General features: G+C 49.6%; 1 protein-coding gene across 2 annotated transcripts in view; it reads left to right on the top strand.

Annotated features, from left to right (window-relative positions):
- The first annotated feature begins 3,160 nt into the window (after positions 1-3,160).
- Positions 3,161-26,860, top strand: part of SLC15A1 (solute carrier family 15 member 1) — a 51,867-nt gene continuing 28,167 nt past the window's right edge. The window contains exons 1-7 of one of the 2 annotated variants that reach the window (XM_045869649.1): positions 3,161-3,373; positions 19,845-19,861; positions 20,264-20,345; positions 20,445-20,586; positions 21,503-21,622; positions 25,960-26,059; positions 26,282-26,372. In XM_045869649.1, the coding sequence (XP_045725605.1) occupies positions 3,370-3,373; positions 19,845-19,861; positions 20,264-20,345; positions 20,445-20,586; positions 21,503-21,622; positions 25,960-26,059; positions 26,282-26,372 (556 nt within the window). In that variant the 5' untranslated portion in view covers positions 3,161-3,369. Of the gene's footprint in view, positions 3,374-19,844; positions 19,862-19,928; positions 20,346-20,444; positions 20,587-21,502; positions 21,623-25,959; positions 26,060-26,281; positions 26,373-26,860 lie in introns of those variants that run through there. The other variant, XM_045869648.1, reaches the window with a different exon arrangement.

Here is a 26,860-nt window from a genome sequence, read left to right on the forward strand (position 1 = left end):
CCTCCTTCCCCTGCCTCTTGCCATTTCTCAGACTCTCTCTTCTCAGATAGATGGCCAGGGGACCCGCTTTTGTTGATTATTTTTATTTTTATTTTTTTTAAGATTTTATTTATTTGACAGATTGACAGCGAGAGAGTGAACACAAGCAGGGGGGAGTGGGAGAGGGAGAAGCAGGCTTCCCGCTGAGCGGGGAGCCCCATGCGGGGCTCGATCCCAGGATCCTGGGATCATGACCTGAGCCGAAGGCAGACGCTTAACTACTGAGCCACCCAGGCGCCCCTTGTTGATTATTTTTAAAGTCTGCCCCTTACCCATCAGCATCTCCACCTTGGTTCTAGATGCTTGAGAGATAAGAAAACTTCTACTCAAATTTTCCTCTGAGACAGAATTAATTAAAAGGTCTTTACAGCTAAGCAATCTGAGGGATGGAGCTGGAGAAAATGACACTTTATTTCTCCATAAAATTCACAAGCTGCCTTTTCAAGGCAGAGTTCTTACTAGAATAGAGTACTGCAGAACTTTGTACCATTTAAGTGCTTTGGTCAATAGAAAATAAGGAAGGGTCTGGGTGTGGACGACTCTCCCTGCCGCCATCTTGGGCTGATCTTATCGTTACCACTAACATCCACTTCTCCCCTAGAAGTTTTCATAAGGCCTGTCCTCTGAGGCCAAGCCACAGTTCTGTTTATCCAGGACAGGTTTGCCAATTCTGCATATTCCAAGTCTAGACTTGGAGCCCTTTGGGGAATGTCGCGGGTTCAGTGGTGTTCCCTCCCCACCCCCCAAAACATACGTCCACCTGGAACCGATGAATGGACCCTATTTGGAAAAAAGATCTTTGCAGATGGAATAAAGAATATTGAGATGAGATCATCTTGCTTTAGGGTGGGCCCTGAATCCAGTGACAAGTGCCCTAATAAGAGGAGAGAAGACTCAAAGGAGCAGGCCATGTGAACCCAGAAGCAGACTGGAGCAATACCTCCACGAGCCAAGGAACGCCTGGGGCCACCAGAAGTTGGAAGAGGTGAGGACAGATCCTCCCCGAGAGCCTTCGGAGGGAGCACACTGCCAACACCTTGATTTCAGACCCCTTTGCCTCCAGAACAGTGAGAGAATAAATCTGTTATTTATCAAGTGTGAGGTAATGGGTTATGGCAGCCTTGAGAAACCAAGCCGTGGAGGGCTGAGGGGAAGAGAGAGGTACAGAGAGGCTGGTGCAGTGTTACTGTCTCTTGAGACAGGGTGGAGGGGTGAGGGAGGCTCCCAAGGCAGTTATTCCATTAAATACACAAATGCCAAGGAGTGTCAGGTGAGAAATGTCTGGCCTCCAAGTCCAGCCCATCCCAGAAATTCTAGGGATTTGCTGATCTGATCTACTCAGGATCGGTAGAGCTTGTCTCTTGTATCCCCTCAGTTTTTGTCCTTCATTCATGCTTCTCCATCTTGAGTAACTTGCCCCTTCACACCACGCCGAGAAGATAAAAAACGCAGGCTCTGTGAGTGCAGGGCTGTTCGCCCAGTGCTTGTGGCTAGTCTGTACTTAGCAGTGGTAAGTAAACAATGACCGAATGAAGGATTTGGTACACAGGTGGAAGAAATAGCATTTGCCTCACAGCTACTAAAAGTCACCTGCACCCCACGCCCAGAGTTCCTGATTCAGTAGATCAGGGATGGGGACTGGGAATTTGCATTTGTCGCAAGTTCCAGGTGATGCTGACGCTGCATCTCCGGACCCCACTTTGAGAATCACTAGCCCAGAACAAGAGTGGCTTTACAGTGGCTCAGGATTCCAGGCTTCACGAGCTCAACAGAAATAACACCCCACAGAGACAACTGTGGTCAAAACCAGCTATCACAAGCTTCACCTTTCCACCCGTGGCTTCTCTGGTGGCAGGCTAACAACTATGAACAACATGCTTCTGACTCTCGCCGGGCGAGCGTTCTCCTCTCAGTCTAGGCGGCATTGCTCTCCTGGATGCAGTCCCTTTACCTGCAGCCCCCAGGCCTCCAGGTAACCTCATTGGCTGCCCCGTGCGTATCCATTAAGCCATCACCTGAAGAGGTTTCTCCTCCTCCAGCCCTGGGAAGAAAGCCCGAGAAGGGTGGTGTCCAGCTGCCTCTGGGGAAGCTGCCTGGCTAGAGGGCTTCTCCCCGCACACCAGTCTTCCAGCGAGCGTGTGGGGGGCGAGGGGGCATTGCTAAGATCCAGAAGGCCACAGAGGCAGAGGGATGCGTGAACAAGATGTGGTGCGCACACAGCCGAGTGTCAATCCGCCTCCGAGGGGCAGGACGTTCTGACGTCTGCGCCAACGTGGATGGATCTTGCAGACATTAGAACAGGAGAAAGGAGCACTGCGTGATTGCACCCATCTGAGGTCCTGGAGCCCTAAAATTCGTGGAGACACTGTAGGATGGTGGTGGCCGGGGGGGCCAGGGGAGGGAGAACAGAGAGGAAGTGTTCCGTGGGCACAGAGGTGTGGCGGCTGCACGGCGATGGGAAGGCACCCAGTGCCATTCACTGTACACTTAGCAGTGACAATGTACGTTTTACGTGTACTTGACCATGATTTTAAAAAATAGAAACTCCCTCCATTTTCCATTGTCATGTTCCCTCTCAGTATTTGCAAAGCGCAACCCCTCGAGTCAGGGCAACAGAAGAATGATCAGGAGATAATGACTGTATTATTATTTTTGTTCTCGTTATTCGTAAAGCAAGGTGAGGTAGAGTCTTCCAGAAACGCTCTGGCTGGTTCACACCCTAGGGAAGGCCCCCCCACGCACGCGCGGGCACACATACAGCTGACCAGCTTCCACCCAGTTTCGCTTCCTCAGCACAGAAGTGGTGCTTTCCCAGCCCAGTGGTTTCCAACGTGGGGTCCCTGGAGCTGCTGCAGCATCGCCTTAGAACCGGTTAGAAATGCAGATTCTCGGGCCCCGCCCTGACCTGCCGAGCCAGCAAATCTGGGGGGGAGGCCGGGGAACCTGCATTTTAACAACCCCCTCCCTCCCACCACCACCAGCGGCCAGGTGGGCGCTCACGTTGGGGCGTCTCTAGCCCAGGTCCCTGGCCGCTGTTCCTGCCCCCGGCGCTGTGCCCGCCCCCGAGGGCCTGGGGCGGGACGGGGGAGCCCCCGGGCTGACCCCAGACGGCTGTCCCCCAGCTGGGGCTCAAGGGGCGCTCACCTCTGCTCCCCGCTGGGCCCCCGCCTCCGAGGGTGGAGCCGGGCCGCCCCGCCTGCACACCTCCAGCTGCACAGGTGGCTGGGCAGGGCCTGGAAACAAAATTATAAGAGCAACACCTTAAAAAAAAAAGTCCCCTCTCCTGGACTCCCCGCTCGCCAGTCGCCGGGAGCCCTCGGAGCCGCCACCATGGGTAGGTCGCGCGGCGGGGCTGGCGCGGGGTCGCCGGGGAGCAGGGGGGGCGGGGAGGGGGGCGGGGACCGGCGCTGGGGTCGCTGCCAAGGGGGCGCCGCGGGGCTCGACCGGGCTGCGACGCTGGTCCCCGCTGTCCCTGGCGGCCCGCGGACTTGCGCGCGGAGCCGGGAGGGCTGGAGCCGCGGACAGGCGCACGTCGCCGGGACGGGAAGCGACCAGGAGTCAGGAGAACGGGGTCCCGCGGGCTCCGCGGAAGTCACCGGCTCCGATCTCGGTCTCCGCTGGGGGGGCGGAGAGCCCGACGCGGCCAGACTGAGAGGTGTCAGGAATCAATGGCGTCACCTTGACCTGGCCTCCTGTTGGGAATCCTCGGGCCTCGTGTTCCCAGCCTGTGGGCTGGAGTGGGCTTGAAACTGGCCGGGGTCGCGCACGTGATGGCAGGGCCCCAAAACCTCCATCCATCTGGTGGGCGCTCAGTGGCTGCCTTGGCACCTCCCTTGCCGGTGGCCTGGCCAGGTGACCCCGCAGCTCCGGTGGGAGCCCTGCCTGGCCCCCGGGAATTGGAGGCCCTCGGTGGCCCTTATCACCCTGCCACTGTCCTCAAGCTTCAAGAGAAGGCACCCAAGGAGAGTAGCTGGTCCTCCACCGGCATGGAGCATCCGCAGAACCTCTAGGAAAGAACTTAATCCTGCCTGCTTCAGAATAGACCACGGGGGAGCGAATGCAGAAGCAGAGAGCAGAGCCCATCATCCCAGCCCTCTTTTCCCTTAAAGATGGGGAAGGCAAGTCAAGTGACTACCCCAAAGTCACGCCCTGGATGAGCCCAGGCAGGCACAAGATGGCCCCATGGCGGAGAGAACCAGGTCTGACTTTGGCCTGCTTGCGCTTCTGTTCCCGGCTACCCCACACTACCTCTAGGATTTTGCGTCAGTAAATTAAACTCTTTGGGCTTCGACTTCCTCAGCCGTTAGAGAAGTATCCGTACCAGCCTCCGTGGTTGTGTCAGGGTGTGTACGCGTGTAGAACCTGGTGTGCCCCACTGTGACAACCTTGAATGTCTCACTGTACTGCGATACGTCATGGTTCACACTCGGGACTTCTAGCTGTGGCCACCTGTGCCTTTTCCAGAAAGATGCAACAGCCTCCCTCGGAGATGGAAGTTGTCAGCAGTGTGTGCTTTGCAGGCAGGCAAACTCCTGGGCTGGAGTTCTGCATCCTTACCTCACACATCATTTGCTTGTCACTCCATGTGACTTCTCTGAGAGGGGCTTGGAGTATTTCTTTGATCTTTAGATACTAAATACCTGAGGAGCATCTGTGCTAGGTTTGGACTTTCCTGAAGTATTTCCAATCAGGCTAGCTGTCAACAGCCTGATTATTGGTGAGTGAACACAGTTTCTGAAGTGTAGTCCTAAATGAATTGATTCTTTCCAGTTTGCAAATTGGTCCTTCAGTGGTTGCTTTTTTTTTTAGGATTTTATTTATTTGTCAGAGAGAGAGAGCACAAGCAGGGAGAGCTGCAGGCAGAGCGGGCAGAGGGAGAAATAGGCTCCCTGCTGAGCAAGGAGCCTGATGCGGGACTAGATCCCAGGCCCCTGGGATCATGACCTGAGCCAAAGGCAGACACTTAACCAACTGAGCCACCCAGGTGTCCCTTTTTTTTTCAACTGAGATTGGCATAGCATGTGAGTAGCAATATATCCACAGACCAATTTTATGTTACTTAAGTCCTACAGTTTCAATATCTAAGTTTAGGTAGTAAATAAAACAAATTATTTTTTAAAGAATTTTTTTAAGGTTTTATTTATTTATTTGACAGAGAGAGGGACGCAGCGATAGAAGGAACACAAGCAGAAGGAGTAGGAGAGGGAGAAGCAGGCTTCCTGCTGAGCAGGGAGCCCGATGCAGGGCTCGATCTCAGGACCCTGGGATCATGACCTGAGCCGAAGGCAGACCCTTAACAACTGAGCCGCCCAGGTGCCCCTAAAAGGTTTTTTAAATAAAAGGTAGCAGTAACTTCTCCTCTTGAGAACAGAACAGATCTTTGGCACTCAGATGGTGCCAAAATTGCTTTGGATCCCCTCATGACTGAAGAAGGAACACCTGGGATGCTCGCTGAACATGTCAGGGGGGAAGGAAGCCAGGCAAGGGGTCTTAGAGACATGTTTGCTTTGAGCTGATTTTATCCCATGTGAAACTGGAACTAATTTTTCACACCAGGTTCTTTTGCTGGCCCTGGGAATGGGGAGCAGAAGTTGGGATGGAATAGGAAAGTGAGAGATGCAGTAAGAGTCAGAATTATACCATTTATTAGACTCAGTAACACAGCAACAAGAATCCACAAGAATAAACTGAATGAAAAGTTGCTTTGGGCATTTCGATGCATAGCTAAACCTGGCTGCAGTGTCCAGTTAGAATCATGAACTGCAAACCCTTTGCTTTAAAGAGGGCTTGGCAAGCTTTTCCTGTAAAGGGCCAGATAGTAAATATTTCCAGCTTTGGGAGGTAGCATAGTCTCTGGCAACACTCAACTCTGCCCTTGTAGTGCAAAATATATAAACACATGGGCAGAACTGTGTTCCAATACGACTTTATGTATGGGCACAGAAATTTGAATTCTATGTAATTTTCATGTGTCACGAAATAGTTTTTAAAAATTGTTCTTTAGTCATTGAAAAACATGGAAACCAGTCTTAGCTCATGAGCCATAGAAAAGCAGGTGGTGAGCTGGACTTGGCCCATGAACCATCGTTCGCCTAGTCTTGCTTTAAAGTCTGGGTGTGCGGGCGCCTGGGTGGCTCAGTTGGTTGAGCAGCTGCCTTCGGCTCAGGTCATGGTCCTGGAGTCCCGGGATCGAGTCCCGCAACGGGCTCCCTGCTCAGCAGGGAGTCTGCTTCTCCCTCTGACCCTCCCCCCCTCATGTGCTCTCTCTCTCTCTCAAATAAATAAATAAAATCTTTAAAAAAAAAAAGAACTGCTTCCTTGTAAAAAAAAAAAAAAAGTCTGGGTGTGCTTATCAGAGTCAGGGATGGAGAGGACGCTGCCTTCCCAAGAGCTGTCTTGTGGAATTAGGTTTCCGAATGGCAGAGAACCTCTCAGGTGAGGCTTTTGTGGGGCTAGGGATGCTTTTGCTGAAGATTTCAAATATCCACTCTTTCTCCCTTCACCCCATTTCCCTCCCTTACCCAGAGCTGAGCAAGAGTCTGCACTAAAGTTGCTGCTCTTGGAAATTACTTCCCGTATTTCACTTTGAAAATGAAGTATGAAGAGGCTTCAGGTTCTATGAAACGAGCTCCTGCCTCCTTCTGCCAGAGCCTCCAGGCTGTTTTGAGGAATTCATTCACTTAATGAAGGATAGTTGATTGTGTTCCTATCCCCCCACCTCTCAGCCTCCTGCTGGCTGTGGGATTCTGATGGGTTTTTCCAGTCAGCTTCCTGCCTGAGCATAAAATGATGGGCTGGTTTTGAAGATGCCACAAACCTGGTCGCTTAGAAGTTCTTCCACCTTCTTGCTTCTTTCTAGAAGTTCTTGGGTAAACCAAAGACTGGCGCTGAAGTCCCAGGGGAGCTAGCAACCTGCTATAGGCTATAAGTGTATAACTAGAAGCTGGAGCCGCTCAGAAGGGGGCCTTGGGCAGCTGACCCTTGGGGGAATCATGGGCCCCTCAGACAGCAGGAGGAGAGAACTTCTGACCCGGGGATCTTTCAGGCTGACATGTCTGTAGGTCAGTGGTCTTCAGTCTTTAGTGTACATCAGGATCACCAAAGTGAGGGCTAATTGCAACACAATGCTGGGCCCCACCCCTCGAGTCTCTGCTTCAGTGGGTCTGGGGCAGCACTCAAGGATCAGCATCTACACAAGTTCCCAGGTCCTGCTGCTGCTGGTCCCAAGACGCCACGTGGAGAACCACTGCTGTGAATGACTCTAAATGACAAGCTCTGTTTTTCTCAACCTGCACCCATGCCCAAATATTGCTGCTGTGCCCCCCAGATGAGATCATGGCAGTAAGATCTAGTGCAACCTGGCCCCTGACTGGTCCGTGATGATCAACTTTGCATTAAATTAGTAGCTAGAATTTGAAAATTAGCTTGTGCAGGCTAAGAATGTAGGGTAGGAAAGAGCAGGAGTGATGAATCCATGTGGTCCAGCTATGGCTGCCGGGGTGGGGGGGGGCGGGGGGTAAGCCTAAATCACTGATTGACACAGGTATTTATTTACCATCCATCTTTTTTTTTTTTTTTAAAGATTTTATTTATTTATTTGAGACAGAGAGAATGAGAGACAGAGAGCATGAGAGGGAGGAGGGTCAGAGGGAGAAGCAGACTCCCCGCCGAGCAGGGAGCCCGATGCGGGACTCGATCCCGGGACTCCAGGATCATGACCTGAGCCGAAGGCAGTCGCTTAACCAACTGAGCCACCCAGGCGCCCCTACCATCCATCTTGAAGAAACTCATATCCTCAGGGAGCAGGACCACAAACCCATAAACAACACTTTTCCACACTGAGGGATAGTCGAGGTAAATAAAGTACCATTGGCTTTATGGTGTCTTGTCAAAGCTGGAGGATGTGCCGTCTTCATGCTGAATTTTTACCTCGTCCTTCACACCTGTACAAAATGTCCTGGGTGGAATTATTTCAGGTTTGATTTATTTGGATTTTTTTGATTAATACTTTTCCTGCTGCCCTTTGAGTTACTGAAGAACAGGGAGCACATGAGGAATCTCTCAGCTGGCTAGTTCACCAGTGAGAGGGACAGCAGTCTTTTCCAGGGTAGAGCTGCATACAACGGGGGGTGGAGTGGGGGGGTGGGGACAGACCACCCAGCCAGCCGTGCTCATACCTCTCCGGGCTATGGCAGGTCTCGGACACAACTGCATCTCGATCCTATCCCTAGCAGGAGAGTAAGTGGGTTGGTGTCCCAGGTGAGCTGATGAAGGATATAAAAACAAGGGTGGACTCTGAGGAACATTTCACATTCTTCCGTGATGATAGTAAAAGAATAAGAGCAGTGTTATCTGCAAACAAATGCGAACCTGACTCAGAATCCTGGGGTTGCAACATAAAGAACCCAGGAACCTCTGTTTTGTAACTTCGTCTCTTGGTTTCAGAGCCCAGGAATGTATCACTGAGGAACCTGGACAGTGGGGTCATCTCATGGGGTTGCTGTGAAGGGGGCCGGGTCAGACAGGCCATGCGGTGCCTCTGCTTGCCGCCGAGCCTCAGAACAAGGGCAGCTACCCTCTGCAGGTGGCACAGAGTTAAAGGACAGTCTCAGCAGCTAGAAAGTAGCCCCAAAGGGAAGGGATAGCATCTTCTACTAACTTCCTGGAGAATGAGGAAGACCTAGTTCCTCTGAGCCTGGACACCAGCCAGGGCCCCCCACGGGGCTCCTGAAAGGAGCCTGTCATTGAAGAGGGTGTAGAGCCATCCAGTTGTTGTGTGGGGAGCGTGTGAAACTGAGCACATACCCAAAGGAAACTTTGGTTCAAGAATCAGACTTAAGACTGGAAAATTCACAAAATGTACTCACATAAGAAGACCCATTGAAAAGCTCACAGACTAAGCATTTGAACTTCTACAGTCTGCCTCAAGAGGCAAGATTTTATTGTAAGCTCTATCAGGACATATTAGAAGGTACACTTGAGATGTTTTTGGAAGAACAAACCTTTTTTCCCAACGCGTCAAAACAGGTCAGCTCACGTGGTGTACGAGTTTCCTGTGGTTGCTGTAACAAAAGTATCACAAACTGATTGTTTAAAACAGCAGAAATGTAGTCTCACAGTTCTGGAGGCTGGAAGTCCAAAATCAAGGTGTCTGCAGGGCCATGCACTTCCTGAAGGCTGTAGAAAATCTCCATCTCTTAGTTTTGGTGTTGCCGGCAGACCTTGGCATTCTTTGGCTTAGAGATGGGTCACTTCAGTCTCTGTCTTCATCATTAGGTGATCATTTCCCCCACCATGTGTTTTCACACCACCTCCCCTCTGTGCAGCTCTGTCTTCACATGGCTGTCTTCTCATAAGAACACTAGGCGTGTGGGGTTAGGGACCCACCCTTCTCCAACATGACCTCATCCCAACTCATTACATTTGCAAAGACCCAGTTTTCCATCTGAGATTCTAGGAAGGACATGAGTTTTGGGGGCCACTATTCAACCCAGTACACGTGGTAATAGAAAATGTTCTTCTGAAAGATGTATGTCACTTATATATGACTTTAGGCAGGAAGTATTCTTAGTGTGTAAAGAGGACGCCACTGTGGCTTGCATCTTCAGCTGAGGTGCTACAGGTCATGACTAGTATCTTCCCCCAGAGAGACAGATGGATTTTTGGGTATAGGACTAGTCAGTTCTAAAGAGCCATCTATTGGGGTGCCTGGGTGGCTCAGTCAGTTAAGTGTCTCTTAATTTCAGCTCCAGTTATGATCTCAGGGTCATGAGATTGAGCCCCACTTCGGGCTCCACATTCAGTGGGGAGTCTGCTTCCCTCTCTCTCTCTCTCTCCCTCCCTCTGCCCCTCCCCTCACTCCTCTCTCTCTCTCTCTAATAAATGAATAAATCTTTAAAATACACATATTTTACCATTCCAGAAATTTCTTAGAGATATTCTTGTGATAGGAATAAAGCCATGTACAGCCTAAATATCAACTGGGGGGGAAAATGTGCTGTAGATCCTAACTTTACACTTACTGTGATCATAGGCATTTTTTTCCAGTCATGATCTAACATCTAAGAGCAAAACAAAAACAAAAACAAAAACAAAAAAACTTTGTGTCTAAAATTTAGGATCTCAAATTAATAAATAATAAAATTTAGGATCTCTAACTTAATGGCCTCCAAAACAAACCCCCAAAAGACCGGGAGGTTGGTTCCTTTCAATTTGGTGACACTTGTGTGCCTTTGGCATCGTTCTCGCCTATCACGACACAGTATTTCAGGGCTGATGCGACAGACTTGTTTCTGTTGCCTGTTTGGGGTGCACAGTTTGCTGCTGTTTCCCATGCTCCCCCTCTTGCTTCTGTCTAGAGCCTGCTGGGGGCGGGGGTGTAGGTCTGACTTACCGCTAGCTTGCGAATAGATCCATTTACTGACTCTCAGCAGGAGAGCGCTGAAAGCAAGACTCCCTCTAAGTTCAGAACAAAGGCTGTTCTTCCAGAAGAAAAGAACGCCCAAGTGTAGATAAAGGACGTCACTGGGGGAACAAGGGTCACCTTCCTGATACACAAGAAATGCTCTCAGCTGAGTGACCGACCCTGCCCATACCTGAGGCAGAACTTAGGCTTGGCCCTGGGCCCATTCTGCTTTGCATAAGAGCTTACTACATATTAACTCTGCGGCACCCTCTGGCCTAGCCCACTTACCCTGCAATTGAGAAGTAAACAATCTCTGAGCATATCCAAAGGCAGGTGGCTCCTGGGACCTGGAGGGATCATTTCTTACTGAAGGAGAATGGGAATGGCCCTCAGCGATGCATGTCTGTAATTCTGGAAACAAGATGCTAAAAGTCACGGGTTATTTATAAACCCATCAGAGGTGGCCACTCTGGGCCTCTGAAGCCTCGGATTTTAGACAGTCCAGTGTAGAAATCTTTTTTAAAAGATAGGAGGCTGGGGCGCCTGGGTGGCTCAGTTGGTTAAGCGACTGCCTTCGGCTCCGGTCATGATCCTGGAGTCCCGGGATCGAGTCCTGCATCGGGCTCCCTGCTCGGCAGGGAGTCTGCTTCTCCCTCTCCCACTCCCCGTTTGTGTTCCCTCTCTCGCTGTGTCTTTCTCTGTCAAATAAATAAATAAAATCTTTAAAAAAATAAAAAATAAAAAAATAAAAGATAGGAGGCTATCTGTAACCTGCAGCAATGGGCCGGGCACCACAAATGCTCTCTGACTGTCATGGGTTTAATTGTGTCCCCCTCCCAAATTCATAAGCTGAAGTCCTAACCCCTGGAACCTCGGAATGTGACCTTATTTGGAGATAGGGCCTTCACAGATGTAATTCGTTCAGATGAGGTCATCCTGGAGTAGGGGGGCCCCCAGTCCAATACGACCAGTGTCCTTATACCAAGGGGACATTTGGACGCAGGCGCACACGCAGGGAGAAGACTGTGTGAGGATGGAAACAGAGGTCTGGGTAATGCTATCAAGAGCCAGAGAATGGCTAGGGTGGCCAGTAACCCCCAGAAGCTGGGGAGTGGCCGGAACAGATTCTCCCTCGCAGCCTCAGAAGGAGCCCTCCCGGCTGACGCATTGGTCTTGGCCCCCGGCCTCCTGACCTTGGGAGGATACGTCTCCCTCGTTTAAAGCTACTCTGTACCGTAAGCTAGCGCCCAGACCCAGGGCTGCCTCCCTCAGTCCTGACCGCGGGGTCCCCAGGTTGAGGGAGGAGGTGTCGGAGGCCTGGCCGCTGGCTGGTTAAAGATACGAGGCTGGGTGTCACTCACTCAGCGAAGGCAGACCGGCCGGGGGAGCCAGCTCCCAGCGGTCCTGGTCCCACAACAAGGGGGTGACACAGTTGTGAGCCAGATACAGCTAAGTGATTTTATACTCTGTGTCTGTCTGCTCAGCAGCTGGGCTCACGCCTCTGGCCGGTGTGGCCTATATGGATACAGGGTCACCAGCGCCCCCAGAATGATCTGGTCCCCGCGTTGGCACCATGCCAAAGTCACTTAATAAGAGCTACACGATCCCATTAGCCCTGGTTTCCCTGTGTTGTTAAAGTAGCTTCATGCAATTAGGGTTCAGTTGACGTTCCTAGTTCTCAAAGGACCGATAACTCATTTGCTTTCCGCAGGGGTAACTTGGTTAAACCCCTTGACATTCTGAAAACCTTACACAGTGTGTTCTGGTGATGGAGCTGTTTGCTGATGGGTCAGTAGAAAAGTAGACTGTCCCTTAGTGGGGAAGACAGTATTTGTGGAAAAGTGGCTATTTCTATTAAAAAAAACAGGGCGCCTGGGTGGCTCAGATGGTTAAGCATCTGCCTTCGGCTCAGGTCATGATCCTGGAGTCCTGGGATCGAGTCCCGCATCGGGCTCCTGGCTCAGCGAGGAGCCTGCTTCTCCCTCTGCCTCTGCCTCTCTCCCTGCTCATGCTTTCTCTCTCTCTCTCTGTATCTCTGTGTCTCAACTGAATAAATAAAATCTTTAAAAAAAAAAACAAAAAAAAACAACAGCAAAACACCCAATAGAAGGATGGGCAGAGCACTGGCCACAGACACGCAGGAGGTACCCGGCGTGAGGGCCTGTGGGGCTGGAATGTGGCCCATGCCTCGTTGCCAAGAAGGGCGTCCAGCCAGGGACACCTTTTCTTGTCGGACGCACGCCGCTGTCCGCCGGTCAAGCCATACCTCCCGGGGCAGCATCTGGCTTAAATGATCACAGTCCTCCATGTGCAGAGAAGGGCCATACGGGCCAGCAGGGGCCCCGAGGGTGGGAAACGTGGCGACAGAGCCAAGTAAGAAAAATAACGATCAGGTCGGCCAAGAAACAGCCTCAAGACGGACCACTCCAGAAACAGGGGCCTGGATGACAGGTGCAACACGTGTCCCAAAGCTGACCTGACGACTGTCCAGGACCAGCCCATTTAAGGAAAGAAGAGTGCTCCTCACTTCCTAATCAAAGCTAATCGGTTTTTGGAAAAAACCAATCAAACCAAGTGTGCCACACAAGGCACTCAGCCCCTGCCTGTCCCGCCCCCCCCCCCCCATGCCTCCTGTCACCTCACCTCAGGTCAACCGCAGTTAGCTGGGTGCGTATCCTGCTGGGCTCTTTTTGAAGTGGCGCATACTCGATTTCCTAGCCGAAAAGCGGGGAGGGATCCTATGCTACGTGAGGCTCTGTGACATTGGCTCAGAAGTCAGAACAATGGCCCTCTGTCAGGGCAGTTATAAAAAGACTCAAGAAATCTAAAAGGGGGCGCCTGGGTGGCTCAGTCAGTTAAGCATCCGCCTTTGGCTCAGGTCATGGGATCGAGTCCTGCATTGGGCTCCCTGCTCGGTGGGGCATCTGCTTCTCCCTCTCCCTCTACCCCTCCCCCTGCTCTCTCTCTCACTCGCTCACTCTCTCTCAAATAAATAAATAAAATCTTAAAAAGAGAGAGAGAAATATAAAAGGAGGAGAGAGTATCTGGGAGGCCAAGGGGAGGGGTGAAGTGCTAAATCCTAATGGTGCTGGGATGCTCTGAAGGAGCCTGTTGCCGAGAGAGAATTAGGAGTCGTGGGGCTTGACCGCTGGGGTGGAGGAAGATGGAAGTCAGACCCTGGAGGGCTTATTATGCTGTGCTGAGCGAGAGGTCTGACCTTACAGGTGGCAGAGAGCCAGGCAGGTTCGAGAGCCATCCTGAATGGCTCCATCTGGGGAAGCTCAGGTCAGCTGCGGTGAACGGGAGACAGGAAAGGTGGAGACAAGGCATCTACTTGTCTCGGTCATCCCAGTGCACAATGAACGGAGTCAGAGTCATATCACTTAGGAGCCACCTAAGTGGAGCCACCACTTAGGATGCACACCTTCACACCAGACCCTTTCCTTGACTGCTCCCCTGCATCGCTCTGGAGCGACAAGGGGCTCCCAGACTGTAGAGCGTCAGCACTAGGCGGGCTTGATCACATGCAGACGGCTGGGCCTTACACGGGGAGTTTCTGATTCGGTAGGTCTGGGATGGACCTGAGAGGGCACATTTCTGACGGTTCCCAGGAGCTGCTGCTGCTGGGCCAGAGACCACACTTTGAGAACCACTGCAGTGGGGAATTAAACACGATCGTGAAACCCCTACAACCGCATGCATGCAGCACGCTGGAGTGCTGCCCATTCAAAAAGTAGCTTAATTGAAAATGAGTGCTTGCCCCCGTGGCTTGTGTTTAAGAAGATTGGCTTTCTTCTGTCCACAACTTGCTAATCCCCGTAGCCTAATTTCCCAGGACGATGTCATAAGGACCTTCTTGTTTTGAGTGTGAGCAACCCCAGAGGGGACTGCCTCTACTTTGAGAGCCCCTCTCAGCCCTGCCAGGGATCCCCCATCACAAATTCTTGCCCATATTTTCATCTTAAATCAGCCCGTTCCATACATCCGTCTGCACTCCCCAGCCGTCTTCATGGGATGCAGCGAAGAGCAAAGTTCATTTCATTCCTGCAGATCTGATCTTACTAACCAACTTGCAAAGATGGTGTCAGCATCTCTAGGTGAAGGAATGGCGGGCCAGAGGTTAAGTGCTTTGAATCTTTAAAGCCACATGATTAGGAAGGGTGTCCCAAGCAAAGGCTCAACCTCCTGCTCCCCACAGCCCATGCCCTCCCACCTAAAAGAATCCAGGGTCGATCAACTTAACTCATTTTCCTCCTGGTTTATGAAACCATTTTCAGACCGCCTCATTTCTTGTAGCAGCCCGGGGAGGCATCATCGGCACTTTACAGGTGGCTCACGGAGAGTAACCTGCAGAAGTTAGCAGAGCAAGTAAAGATTCTGCCAGATCTCATTTAACAGGCATGGGATTGGACTCCTGAACCCACAGGTAGAAAATGTAGCTAAGGGAAAAAATTATTTAAAAAAGAGCACTTGGCGGGCAAATTAAAGTTGCTGGAGGTTTGAGTCTTAGTTGATGTGAACAGTGAGTGAGCGATAAAGACCTACATGTACAGAGCTTGAGGCAAATCCTTGTTTATTTCCTATTGCCCTTCTTGCACACTACCACAAACTTAGGGACTTAAAATGACACGAATTTGGGCGCCTGGGTGGCTCAGATGGTTAAGCGTCTGCCTTCGGCTCAGGTCATGATCCCAGGGTTCTGGGATCGAGTCCCACATCGGGCTCGCGGCTCAGCGGGGAGCCTGCTTCTCCCTCTGACCCTCTCCCCTCTCATGCTGTTTCTCTCTCGCTCGCTCTCTAAAACAAAATAAATTAAAAAAATCTTTTAAAAAAAATGACACGAATTTATTATCTCGCGGTTCTGGAGGTCAAAAGTCTGCATGGGTCTCACTGAGCTAAAATCCAGGTGTCGGCAGGGCTGTGTTCCTTCTGGAGGCTGTAGGGGACAATCTGGCTCCATGTCTTTTCCAGCTTCGGGAGGCTGCCACATTCCTTGGCTCATGTTGGCCTCCTAGAAATCACCATCACTCCAACCTCTGTTTCCTTCTTCACATCTCCTCCTTTGACTCTTTTAAGGACCCATGTGATTACACTGGGGCCACCACATAGTCCAGGATAAACTCCCCATCTCATGGTCTTTAACTTAATCACATCTGCAGAATCCCCTGGCCATGGAAGGTAACACATCCAGAAGTTCCAGGTGTTAGGATGCGGACATCTTGGAGACCACTGTTTCTGCCTGCTATGCCATACAGTCCTAAATGCAATACATAGCTCACTCCCTCAATTTCACTCTTGGTGATGATGGGGAGGAGTTTCCTCTCTGCCTAAAGGTAAGAGCTGCTCAGACAGCAGCAGATTCTTCATTCCTTCCAACTTCCCAAGTCCAAGTCCTAGAAATGCACTCTTCACGCCCATCATGATGCTGAGAGAATTCTTAATTTCTAGGTCATGAACCATTAGAGTTAGAATTTCTACCCCTAAATGGTTCAAAATATGGAATATGCTTTGTTAGATAGTAGGAAATACCTTAATGAAGAGATTTCATTAAGTAGTGGGAAATTATTAATAGACTGTCTTTCTTGGTTTTGCCTGCTCTCCCTCCAAGTCAGTAATCACAGAAATGTATAATGTACGCTTACTTTATTAAATTCTTTAGCCAAAAGAAAGACAAAAGGGCCTGCTAGGCCTAGAGTAACAACAGGAGCCAAGGTTGACTCTGTACCCAACACTGGTACGCCTGATTCTAAGCTGCTTTATTTACTCCGATCAGTAGTTATATCCAAGTGACCCATGGCTGGTGCTAGGACCGAGGACCACTCAACTGTGCTGATTAGATTTACTGTCAGGATACGGACGTATAAGGCTCAACATGCACGCCCCTTGAGCTTTCTCAGAGAGCGATCCTGTTGACACAGATGTGAGATAAGAAATGCTGACTGCAATATGCATCCACCAAATAGCTCTGAATTCTGCAGCAGAAGAGGTTAGCAACCTCTGCCCCGCCATAATCAAAGTTGCTCTTTGGAATGTGCACCTTTCTGAAAATAACAAGCTTCCTGGGTGATGGCCGGGTACTAAATCTCGGATTTTCTCCTGGGTGAGCGTAGGGATTTCATTTTCCATTACGTAGTTCTGAGTGTGATGGTTGTTGTAACAAGACCGAAGCTCTCTTTTCTATAACCGTTTATGTTTGAAGTAAACAAAATCTTTACCATTATTATGTAGCAAACAATAGGTGCTAAACAGTATTTTTCAAAGAAAATGTGGGGCACCTGGGTGGCTCCGTCGGTTAAATGACCTACTCTTGGTTTCGGCTCAGGTCATGATCTCTGGGTCCTGGGATTGAGCCCCACATCGGACTCCGTGCTCAGTGGGGAGTTGGCTTGAGGATTCTCTCCCTCTGCCCCTCCCCTCACTATCTCTCTCTCTTTCTCTCTCTCTCAAATAAATAAATAAATCTTTAAAAAATATTATAGGTACTACCCTGGCCGGATGAAATCTTTTCTGAGAAACCACGTGGAAGGAACAGTTGCAGTGAAGCTCTGGGCTGTCTCTGTTGGGTTTGGGTCTTTGGCCCGCCCTCCTGCTTTTCTGCCAAGGCCAATGGCAAGGACTGGTCTGAACCCAGTGCAGGCGGTGCTCAGCTTGCTTTGTCTGGTCTTTGGGAGACAGTAGTGAGACCACATTATCTGAAGCGAAAGCTGGCAGCGCATCGTGCGGCCCTGCTGTTTCCTCTAGAAGACAGGGCATCTCTGCAATGAAACGGGCTGCAGATACCACCCCCAGGCTCGTTTGGGGGCAGTTCTTCAGAAGCAGGTGTTCCTGGCTGGGTCTTTTATTCCACTGGAGAGTAGCAGGCCCCAGTCTGCTGATGAAAGCTGGCTTCTGGGCTGCACCGGGCATGGGCCCATCTGGACACAGAAGGCACCCTCAGGGTAGGAGTGGTTATTCACACACACACACACACACACACACAATTTAGAAAAGGCTGGGGGAGGGGTGCAGGAAGTCACAAATGTCAGTGCAGCTGCCCAGAGTAGTGGCCATCACAGGAAGTGGTTCAAAACTGACCAAAACCAGGAAGGAGAGTTGTGTGAGGAGGGCCTACTTCGGAGGAGCCGCCACTGTCCCTTGGATGCGGCAGTTTGAGGGGACCCTTGGGGAAGGAGGCAGGGAAAGGAATACCCTGACCCTCTGGTGTCCCACCAGGGCTCCCCACTGGCCAAACTCGGTGGGGGGGATCGGGAGGACAGGGAGACAGTGAGGAGATGCACGCGGGGCAGCCTCATGGGCAGAAGGAGGCTAGAGCCAGGATCCGAACGTTGGACTCGACGACGGATACGACCCGTCCTTTGGAATACTTGTTCGTTCAACAAACCTTTCGTTTCCACCCTGTGAAAAGCCCCGTGTGAGGTGCCGAGGACTCTGAGGTAGCGGCTTCTTCCCTGAGTGAGGCACCAGGCCTGGGCTGGGGGCTTCGCCCTCGGAACTGTTACAACAGTCCTGTGAGGGGCACGGCGTTGTCCCCCTCTGACAGGTGGGCTGTCCGGAGGGAAGCTGGGCCCACCCCTGGCCACAGCCGGAAAGCAACACGTCTGCCCCCAGGCCCACATGCTTCACCTGTTGCCTCTCAGAGCAGCCCCTTCCCACAAGGAAGTCTGACTGGGGAGAAAACCAGGCTATTCGTGTGGAGGAATCTCCTTCCAGAACTTTACAGATGGCAAGAGTGGGGCCTGGAGCCCCGGGAGGCCAGGACAGGTTATTTCCCACCTTAGGACAAGGACTGAAATAGCACCACTGCTCTGGAGGGGGCAAAAGTGAGTATGTGGTGTGAGGCCGGGGGCCATGCTGAGCTGGGGAAGTGCCCATGCCCACAGCACAGCGTGACCAGAATCAGGAAGCGAGGCCCTGGCCCACGAGGGGGCTGGCTGGGGCCTCGACCACCACAGGGGTCTGGGCCAAGCGCTGAGTTCCTCAGGCACACTTGCGGTTTTGTTTCATGTGGGCTGGGGCTCAGGGCCGGCACATAATGAGAATATGAGGTGACAGGCCAGCTTCTGTGTTTGCTCCCTGCTCTGGACGGCGGGCACAGAGTGTCTCTGCTTTGCTCGGGGGCCGGGGAAGTAATAAAACCTACTTATGGAGATCAGTCAGGCAACTGGACATCACAGCCTGTGGGTGGTTCTCGGGGGCAGGGGGCCCCTGAACCAGCGGGGACATCACTGTGGGACCTGTGAGAAATGCAGACTCAAGGGGCCACCCCCCCACCTGCAGAGGCAGCAGCTATGGGTGTGGGGTTTGGCAACCTGCTCTCTCAAGCCCTCCAGTGATTCTGAGGCACACTGAAGCTTGAGGACCATTCTTTGGGGTCACTGATTTGTAATAGAGGCAGGGAGCGCTCAAGGGTTCCCCCAAAACAAAGGACTCTAAGATCTGGGCAGTGGGGGGTGGGCGCAGCATGTGACAGGCACTGGTAACTACAGGCAGCCCTTTGGGGCAGGGAGCTGTGCTTCGAGACAGGGTATGGGTCAGCTCTTGTCAAAATTCAGGCGAGACCAGAGCAGGGGCAGGGCCGGGGGGCATGAAGGGTACGCCTAGGATCCAGAAGGTCGAGTCAACGGCCCTTGGTTTGCATTGGCTCACGTGGATGCTCACCTTTTTTCTTCTTGCTCTTCTAATTCCCTCTTCTGACAATAAGGCCCTGCTCTGCGGAAGGTACTGGAAAAGATGTTGGGGATGGGGAGATGGATACTCCTAGAGGGGAGGCAAAAATATGGAGCATTGCACTCCGGTAGCTCAGGGAGGCAGACAGGGCTCTGGGAAGGTCATGCCGTGCAAGGTTGACGACGGTGTAGGAAGGGGCTGGGGCATTCCTGACACAGGAGTTACGTACAGTCGTGTGCATTAAGGACTCCGGATGGGCGCCCGGAATAGCTGGGAATCGCGGGAGCCCTCTGTGCGTGGGGAAGGGGCTGGAAGGACGGCCGTCACAGGTAAGGGGAAAGGTGGGCGAATCCTGTGGTAGGCATCCTGCAGCATTTCATGTTTCCCTCACCGAGTCCTCACCAAACACCCTGACCTTGTGAGATCATAAAGGGTATGCAAAAATGTTTGGATTTCCTCCTGTGGACAATGAGCAGCCTTTGAAGTGTTTTAAGGAGGAAATGGTTTTGCCACCATTCTCGGAGCCTCTGACTCTCAATTCTGACCGCAGTGAGAATGGCCTGAGGAGCTAATTAAAAGAAAATCTGATGCCAGGCCCCACTCACCAGAGCGGGCTAGAAGTTTCTGGACAGCACATATGTCTGCCCTGAGAAGTCAGAGGGTCTGAGTGTGGGCTCAGCAAAAAGTATTTTAATTACTTGACTTTAATAGTGGCGTTTTGGTTTTCTTTCAGGAATGTCCAAGTCATGGGTGAGTATCCTTTTTTCTTCTCTACATAGCTTCCTTTGGCAAACTTCAGGCTGTTCTGCTCCTAAACGTTCACAGCTGTGCTTCCTTCACTTACCAGATGTCTGTCATACGCATCAATCAGTGCAGGGACAGTCCTGAGCTTCTGTGGGAAATTTTTTGTCTTGAGGAAATGCTAGTGTCCAGCCCTTCTCGAACAAACGAGAAAACTGGATGCTTTATTTCATTGTTGTCTCTGTGTGGCGTGTAAGGGAATAAAAAACTTTGAACTCTAGATTCCATGTCTGGATAGTCAGTGACAAGTTACTAAATATACACCAGCTGCTTTTCATGCCATTAACATTCATTTGTGAACGTGGGCCAGCGAGGAGCATGTTTCATTCCTACACTGTTTCCTTTTGTCAGAATTGCTTTGGCTATCCCTTGAGCATCTTCTTCATCGTGGTCAATGAGTTCTGTGAAAGATTTTCCTACTATGGAATGAGAGGTAATGATTTTCACCCTCCTCCCCTTGAGTGAAGAGCCTGAGTTACCACAGCTCCTAACTTTGTCTCCCTTCCCTCCCCCCCTTGCCCTCTGCAAAAAGCACTCCTGATTCTGTACTTCAGCCGGTTCATTGGATGGGACGATAATCTGTCCACGGCCATCTACCACACGTTTGTGGCTCTCTGCTACATGACGCCAATTCTGGGCGCATTGATCGCTGACTCCTGGCTGGGAAAGTTCAAGTGAGTGTTTACAGCTTCCTTGTGAAGAAATAAGCCCAAAAGTAATGATAAGCTTTGTGGTTTGGAAGGATGGACGGTGGGAACAAGGAATCAAGGCCCATCAAACGCTTAGGAGAGCCTGCTAGGCCCTATTTCGGCTCAGATCCTATCCCCAGAGTCTAGCACAGTGCCTGGCATTGAGCAGTGAGAATGCAGGTAGCACTGGTAAGTTTTTTTCTTCCTCCAAACAGTGATAACATCTTTGTCTCTTCTTGAAATAGTAGCAGGGATACTGTCCATCATTAATCATGTGTGAGGCACAGAGTTAAAGTCTAGAGAACACAAAAGCTCCCTGATGTATGTGCCCACTGCTGGTAGGCTCGTACTGCTCGCTGGACAGGGAGGACGTGGGCCGCTCACCCAGTTCCATAGGAACAGCTTCAAGAGTGTTACCCAGTAGACAGTCATCCAGAAGTCCCTAGGACTTAATGAGCAAGGAAGTGGAGGCTCTTCTGGGGCCAAATTCATGAACTATCTCAAAAGAATTCAGTTCAATACAAAAATAACCAATGGCCCACTGCTGGCCAAATATTGTTACCAGGCACAAGATAAGTCTCTCTTACTGTTTAATCATAGGTGTTCTCACTTCGGTAGTCAGGTAGAAGAAAACATTGAGTTTTTCAAGTAGTTCAAAGGTGAAAGAGACCTTTCCTCCTTCCCCTGGCTCTAGCCAATTTGCTCTACACTAGCTGGCCGGGTGACAAATCCTCCAACAGGCTGCCTTTCTGAGAGTTACCAACCTGACTCAAGTTTGAGGAACAAGTATACGCATGACTGGGCTGTTGCATTTTGAAGCAGGAGGCCTTTCTGTGGGAGAGGAGGAAGTGGACGGCTCTCGTGCAATTAACTTGGACTCTCTTAACCCCTTTCAACACAGGACAATTGTGTCGCTCTCCATTGTCTACACCATTGGACAGGCGGTCACTGCGGTGAGCTCAATTACTGACCTCACAGACTTCAACCATGATGGAACCCCCGACAACCTTTCCGTGCATGTGTGAGTTAACCCTACCTGCTGCCCTACCCCACCCAGCCACTGGTTGCTTCCGTGGTGCTCAAATGTTTTATCTTTTTCCTTGAACTTCACCATAAGGGTAAGGAGGACTTTCCTTCCTCATCAGTAGAGAGAAAGCTGTTTAGTTGACTAAGAGTTGGGTCTTTGTCACCATCCTCGTAGTTGTCCAGAGTCACTGCTCTTGCTGCCTTGGGCACATCTCAACCTGAGGCACGGTCAGCGCACGGAATACTTGTGTTAATCTTGATCTTCCCTTGAGGGACATAACTCCCACAGACCTTGATCCCTAATTGTGCCAGGTTTCCTCAAGACTCGGTACCTTTGGTTGTCTTCTGGTACCATACTTCTGCTTATTTCTCAGTAATTCAGTTTTGTAAGTATTTGGTCCAGCCCTATTGTTCTGGGTTCTTGATAGAAAGTGCTACAGACAAGTCCTCCTCTGTGAGATTAATTTCCCATCACTACAGGGCCCAATAGACAACTTAAAAAGATTTATTTTGTTTCCTGTGCTGGTGCCTCAGTTTCTTGATCTATGAGTAAACCATCTTATGGGTTGGGAAAATAGTCACTGAAATTCAAATTAGTCTCTGCAGTTCCTGCGTTTCTGGTTTGTTAGTCAATCCGATTGCTGTTTAGACCAGGTCCCTTGTGGCAGCACGTGTGGTGCCCATAGGGCACTGTGTTGGTGGAAGGGAGTGGCTCTATGCCCAGGTCAGCAGCTCAGATCCAAAGTCTGATGCCCAACTACCCACAGAGGAGCCCTAAGAAGCGGGCTGCTCACCTTCCCCGTGCCTCCGGTTTCTCTTCTACAATATCAGTTAAGAACAGGGACTTTGGAACCAGGCTACGTGGGTTCAAATGCTGACTGTGCCCTTTGCTAGCTGTGTGACCTTGAGCAAGTTTCTTAACCTCCATGCTCAGGTCTTCTCATTTTTACTACTGCCTACCTCGGGTGGGACTGTTGTAGTCCGAGTACGGCGCCTACAACGTGGCCTGGCAAGTGAGAAGTGCTCAAGAAAGCTTAGCTACTTAGTTTATTTCATGGAGTTCATATTACAGCATGCCTACAACTCTCACAAGAGTGCAGGGAGTATCATCCAATTGGCCGTGTTCGGGTGTCGTTTAAAATGCTTAAAGTGAAAAACAAAACAAAACAAAATAAAAACAAAACAAAACGAAACAAAAAAAATGCTTGGAGTGACAGCACTAAGCACCAGTTCTATTAAGAGGCAAAGTGAAGGGGCGCCTGGGTGGCTCAGTTGGTTAAGCGTCTGCCTTCGGCTCAGGTCATGATCCCAGGGTCCTGGGATCGAGTCCCGCATCGGGCTCCCTGCTCAGCGGGGAGTCTGCTTCTCCCTCTCCCGCTCCCCCCTCTTGTGCTCTCTCACTCTCTCTCTCAAATAAATAAATAAAATCTTTAAAAAAAAAAAAAAGAGGCAAAGTGAAAAGAAGGGCCATATGCACCCCAATGTTCATAGCAGCAATGTCCGCAATAGCCAAACTGTGGAAAGAGCTGAGATGTCCATCAACAGATGAATAGATAAAGAAGATTGGTCCATATATACAATGGAATATTACGCAGCCATCAGAAAGGATGAATACCCAACTTTTACATCAACATGGGTGGGACTGGAGGAGATTATGCTAAGTAAAATAAGTCAAACAGAGAAAGTCAATTATCATATGGTTTCACTTATTTGTGGAACATAAGGAATAGCATGGAGGACATTAGGAGAAGGAAGGGAAAAATGAAGGGGGGGGGAATCGGAGGGAGAGACGAACCATGAGAGACTATGGACTCTGAGAAACAAACTGAGGGTTCTAGAGGGGAGGGGGGTGGGGGGATGGATTAGCCTGGTGATGGGTATTAAGGAGGGCACGTACTGCATGGAGCACTGGGTGTTATACGAAAACAATGGATCATGGGATCACCACATCAAAAACTAATGATGTATGGTGACTAACATACATAATAAAATAAAAAATTTTTAAAATTTTAAAAAAAGAGGCAAAGGAAAGAGGCTTCAGCCAGTTAATCCAAGAAAGACGAGCATGATATTTTCAAGGATCCTTTCTGTGTGCAGTATCTTCCTTGACTTTATCTGTTCCATAAAATATTTTTTAGCATTTTAAAGCCATATTTACAAACAGGAAGATATGGAATAAACACATATATAACCTGGAATTTGCAGTGTCTTCTATAAATCTAACAAAATGATAAAATGAAAGTTGGTAAATTCTATGAGTGATTTTTTTATTCAATTCAGGAGGTAAAATACTTACAGATAGCTTAGAAAATACAAATTAAATTATCTAACCCTTGGGACACCTGGGTGCCTCAGTCAGTTAAGCATCTGCTTTCGACTCAGGTCATGATCCCAGGGTCCTGGGATCAAGCCCCATGTCATGCTCCCTGCTCAGTGGGGAGTCTGCTTCTCCCTCTTCCTCTGCTGCCCCCCCTGCTTGACTCTCTCTCTCAAAGAAATAAAATCTTCAAAAAAAAAATAAAGTAACTAACCCTTAATCCCTTCCATTATTATAAATAATGCCTTTTATCATTGTAAAAAATATAGTAATAAATCTTATGCTCTACTTCCTTCCAGTTTTCTGTATTTGTAAACAAGTTAAGCTCATACTACATTACCTGATATTCTGCTTTGCAATTAAATCATGTTTTCCAATGTCTTTTAACGACTATTATGATTCTATTATGATTGTACCAGAGACAGTGCTTAAATATTTCACTTACCTATTCTTTGACTGAAAATGATAAGGCTACAGAAGAATCCCATACACAAATCCTCACTGAGTATTCAAGCTATTGCTTTGTATTTTCTAAATAGTAGATAATGGTATTAATGTGAAGGCCTGTGAATTCAAGTTTCACTCAGCTGTCAAGACTGCATTCCCGTGAATCATCTTCTCAAACAGGCTGAGCCCCTTGTTTGTCTAACTACTGTGGGACTGTGATTTATAGTAAGAAGTATATATTTGGTCTTCTCTGTTTGGGGCACAGAGCTCCTAAGACCCTTGGAATTCGCTAAGTGAGGAGAGGGAAAGTATCTCTTGTTATGTTAAAGAGGTAACTTTTGGCCCCCACCTAAGGATGGGGGCTGGTTGCCAAAAGAACCAATCTTGTGAGGGGCGCCTGGGTGGCTCAGTCGGTTAAGAGGCTGGCTCCTGGTTTCCATTCAGGTCATGATCTCAGGGACCTGGGATCAAGCCCCGCATTGGCTCAGCGCTTAGTATGGAGTCTGCTTGAGATTCTCTCTCTCTTTCCCTCTATCCCTCCCCCATTTGTACTCTCTCTCTCTCAAATAAATAAATAAATCTTTAAAAAAAAAAAAAAAGAACAAATCATGTGATTAGAGGATTGGAGCTTTCATTCACACCCCCCTGACCTCGAGGGAGGGAAGAGGGGCTGGACATTGAATTAATATCCAGTGACCAATGATTTACTCAATCATGCCTATGTAATGAAGCCTCCATAAAAACCTGAAAGCACGGGGTTGGAAGAGCTTTCAGGTTGGTGAGCACGTGCAGGTGCAGGGCAGTGGCGCCCTGGAGAGGGCATGGTAGCCCCGCGCCCCTTCCCACCTACTCTGCTCTGCGCATCTCTTCCATCTGGGTGTTTCCGAGTTCTATCCTTTCATAGTAAACCAGGGATCTAGTAAGTAAAGCATTTCCTGAGTCCTGTGAGCAGCTCCAGCAAATTCCTTGGACCCTCGGAGGAGGTCGTGTGAAACACTGATCTGTAGCCAGTAGGTCAGAAGCACAGGTAATAACCTGGACTTATGAGTGGCATCTGAAGTTCAAGGAGAGGGTCTTTGGAAGCTCCGAGCTGTAGCCAGTCAGTCAGAAGCACAAGTAACAACCAGGCTTGCATCTTGACAGGGCAGAGAGGGGGGCAGTCTTAGAGGACCAAGCCCCTCCCCTGGGGAACCCGATGCTCTCTCTGGGTAGATAATGTCAGAATGGAGTTGAATTGTAGGACACCCAGCGGCTGTGTGAGAATTGCTTGTTGGTGGTGTGGGGAACTCCCTCCCTACCTTGGAAATTGGGGCCAAGAACCCAAAAAGAACCACTGTGCCTGGTCTTCTGAGGGACATTAGAGGAGAGAGAGGCTCCTGCTTTTAAGAATCTCACATTTCTGGGGTGCCTGGTGGGGGCTCAGTCAGTTAAGCGTCCGACTCTTGATCTCAGCTCAGGTCTTGCTCTCAAGCCCCACATTTGGCTCCACACTGGGCATGGAGCCTACTTAAAAAAAGAAAGAAAGAAAGAATCTCACATTTCTGCAATAAACCTTCTCCTTTCCCTAGGGCACTGTCCATGATTGGCCTGGCCCTGATAGCTCTGGGAACTGGAGGGATAAAGCCCTGTGTGTCTGCATTTGGTGGAGATCAGTTTGAAGAGGGCCAGGTAAGATCATGCACCTTCGCAGAAATTACATAAATGAATTATAAACATCCGGAGTCACATTCCCCTGATACAAAGTCTGCTCTCCATTTGATTCTTTTCAAGGACAGTTGAAAGTAGGACACTGACCAAAACTAAGTTAGAATGAAGACAGATCATCAGCTACATTTTATCCCTTGATATATAACCAAAGTCATATTGTAAACTTGTTCCTTTTTATTACAGGAAAAACAAAGAAACAGATTCTTTTCCATCTTTTATTTGGCCATTAATGCTGGAAGCTTGCTTTCTACTATCATCACTCCAATACTCAGAGGTAAAAAATATCTGAAGGGGACTTCTGTTTTTCTTTTTAATTATGGAGAGAAAGTCAGGTGGAAAGTTTAAGTCCTTGTTTGTGTGTTCGTTTTGTCCCTCTTTTCTCCCATTATACTTCCGCTGTTAGATACATACTATACACTTGGAAATCCAGAAGATGAGCTTCTTGTCTTTTCTAATCTTTTTGACCCCCTGATCCCAAGGATCACTGAAGAATCTAAACCATCCCGAGTATAGCAATGAATTTTTCTAAATGATTATTAATGCAAAGTCTTTGTTCACAGTAAAGGATAAGACAGGAGGTGCTATCTGGAAACCACACCTGGATGGGGCATAGTTGATATTTTTGCTTTCAAGCTCTGCTCCCCAGTGATGTTCAGTGAGCTAGGAAGAATTTAATGGGCACAGTTTTATTCTTTCTAAAAGAAATTCTCATCTCATCTCAGCTATTTCTAAAAGAACTGCCCAGGAAAGAGAATGAGACAG

This window comes from Mirounga angustirostris, unplaced genomic scaffold (genome assembly GCF_029215605.1).
Source record: "Mirounga angustirostris isolate CCGP_5_RB_7025 unplaced genomic scaffold, mMirAng1.0.hap1 SCAF_3, whole genome shotgun sequence".
NCBI lineage: Eukaryota > Metazoa > Chordata > Mammalia > Carnivora > Phocidae > Mirounga > Mirounga angustirostris.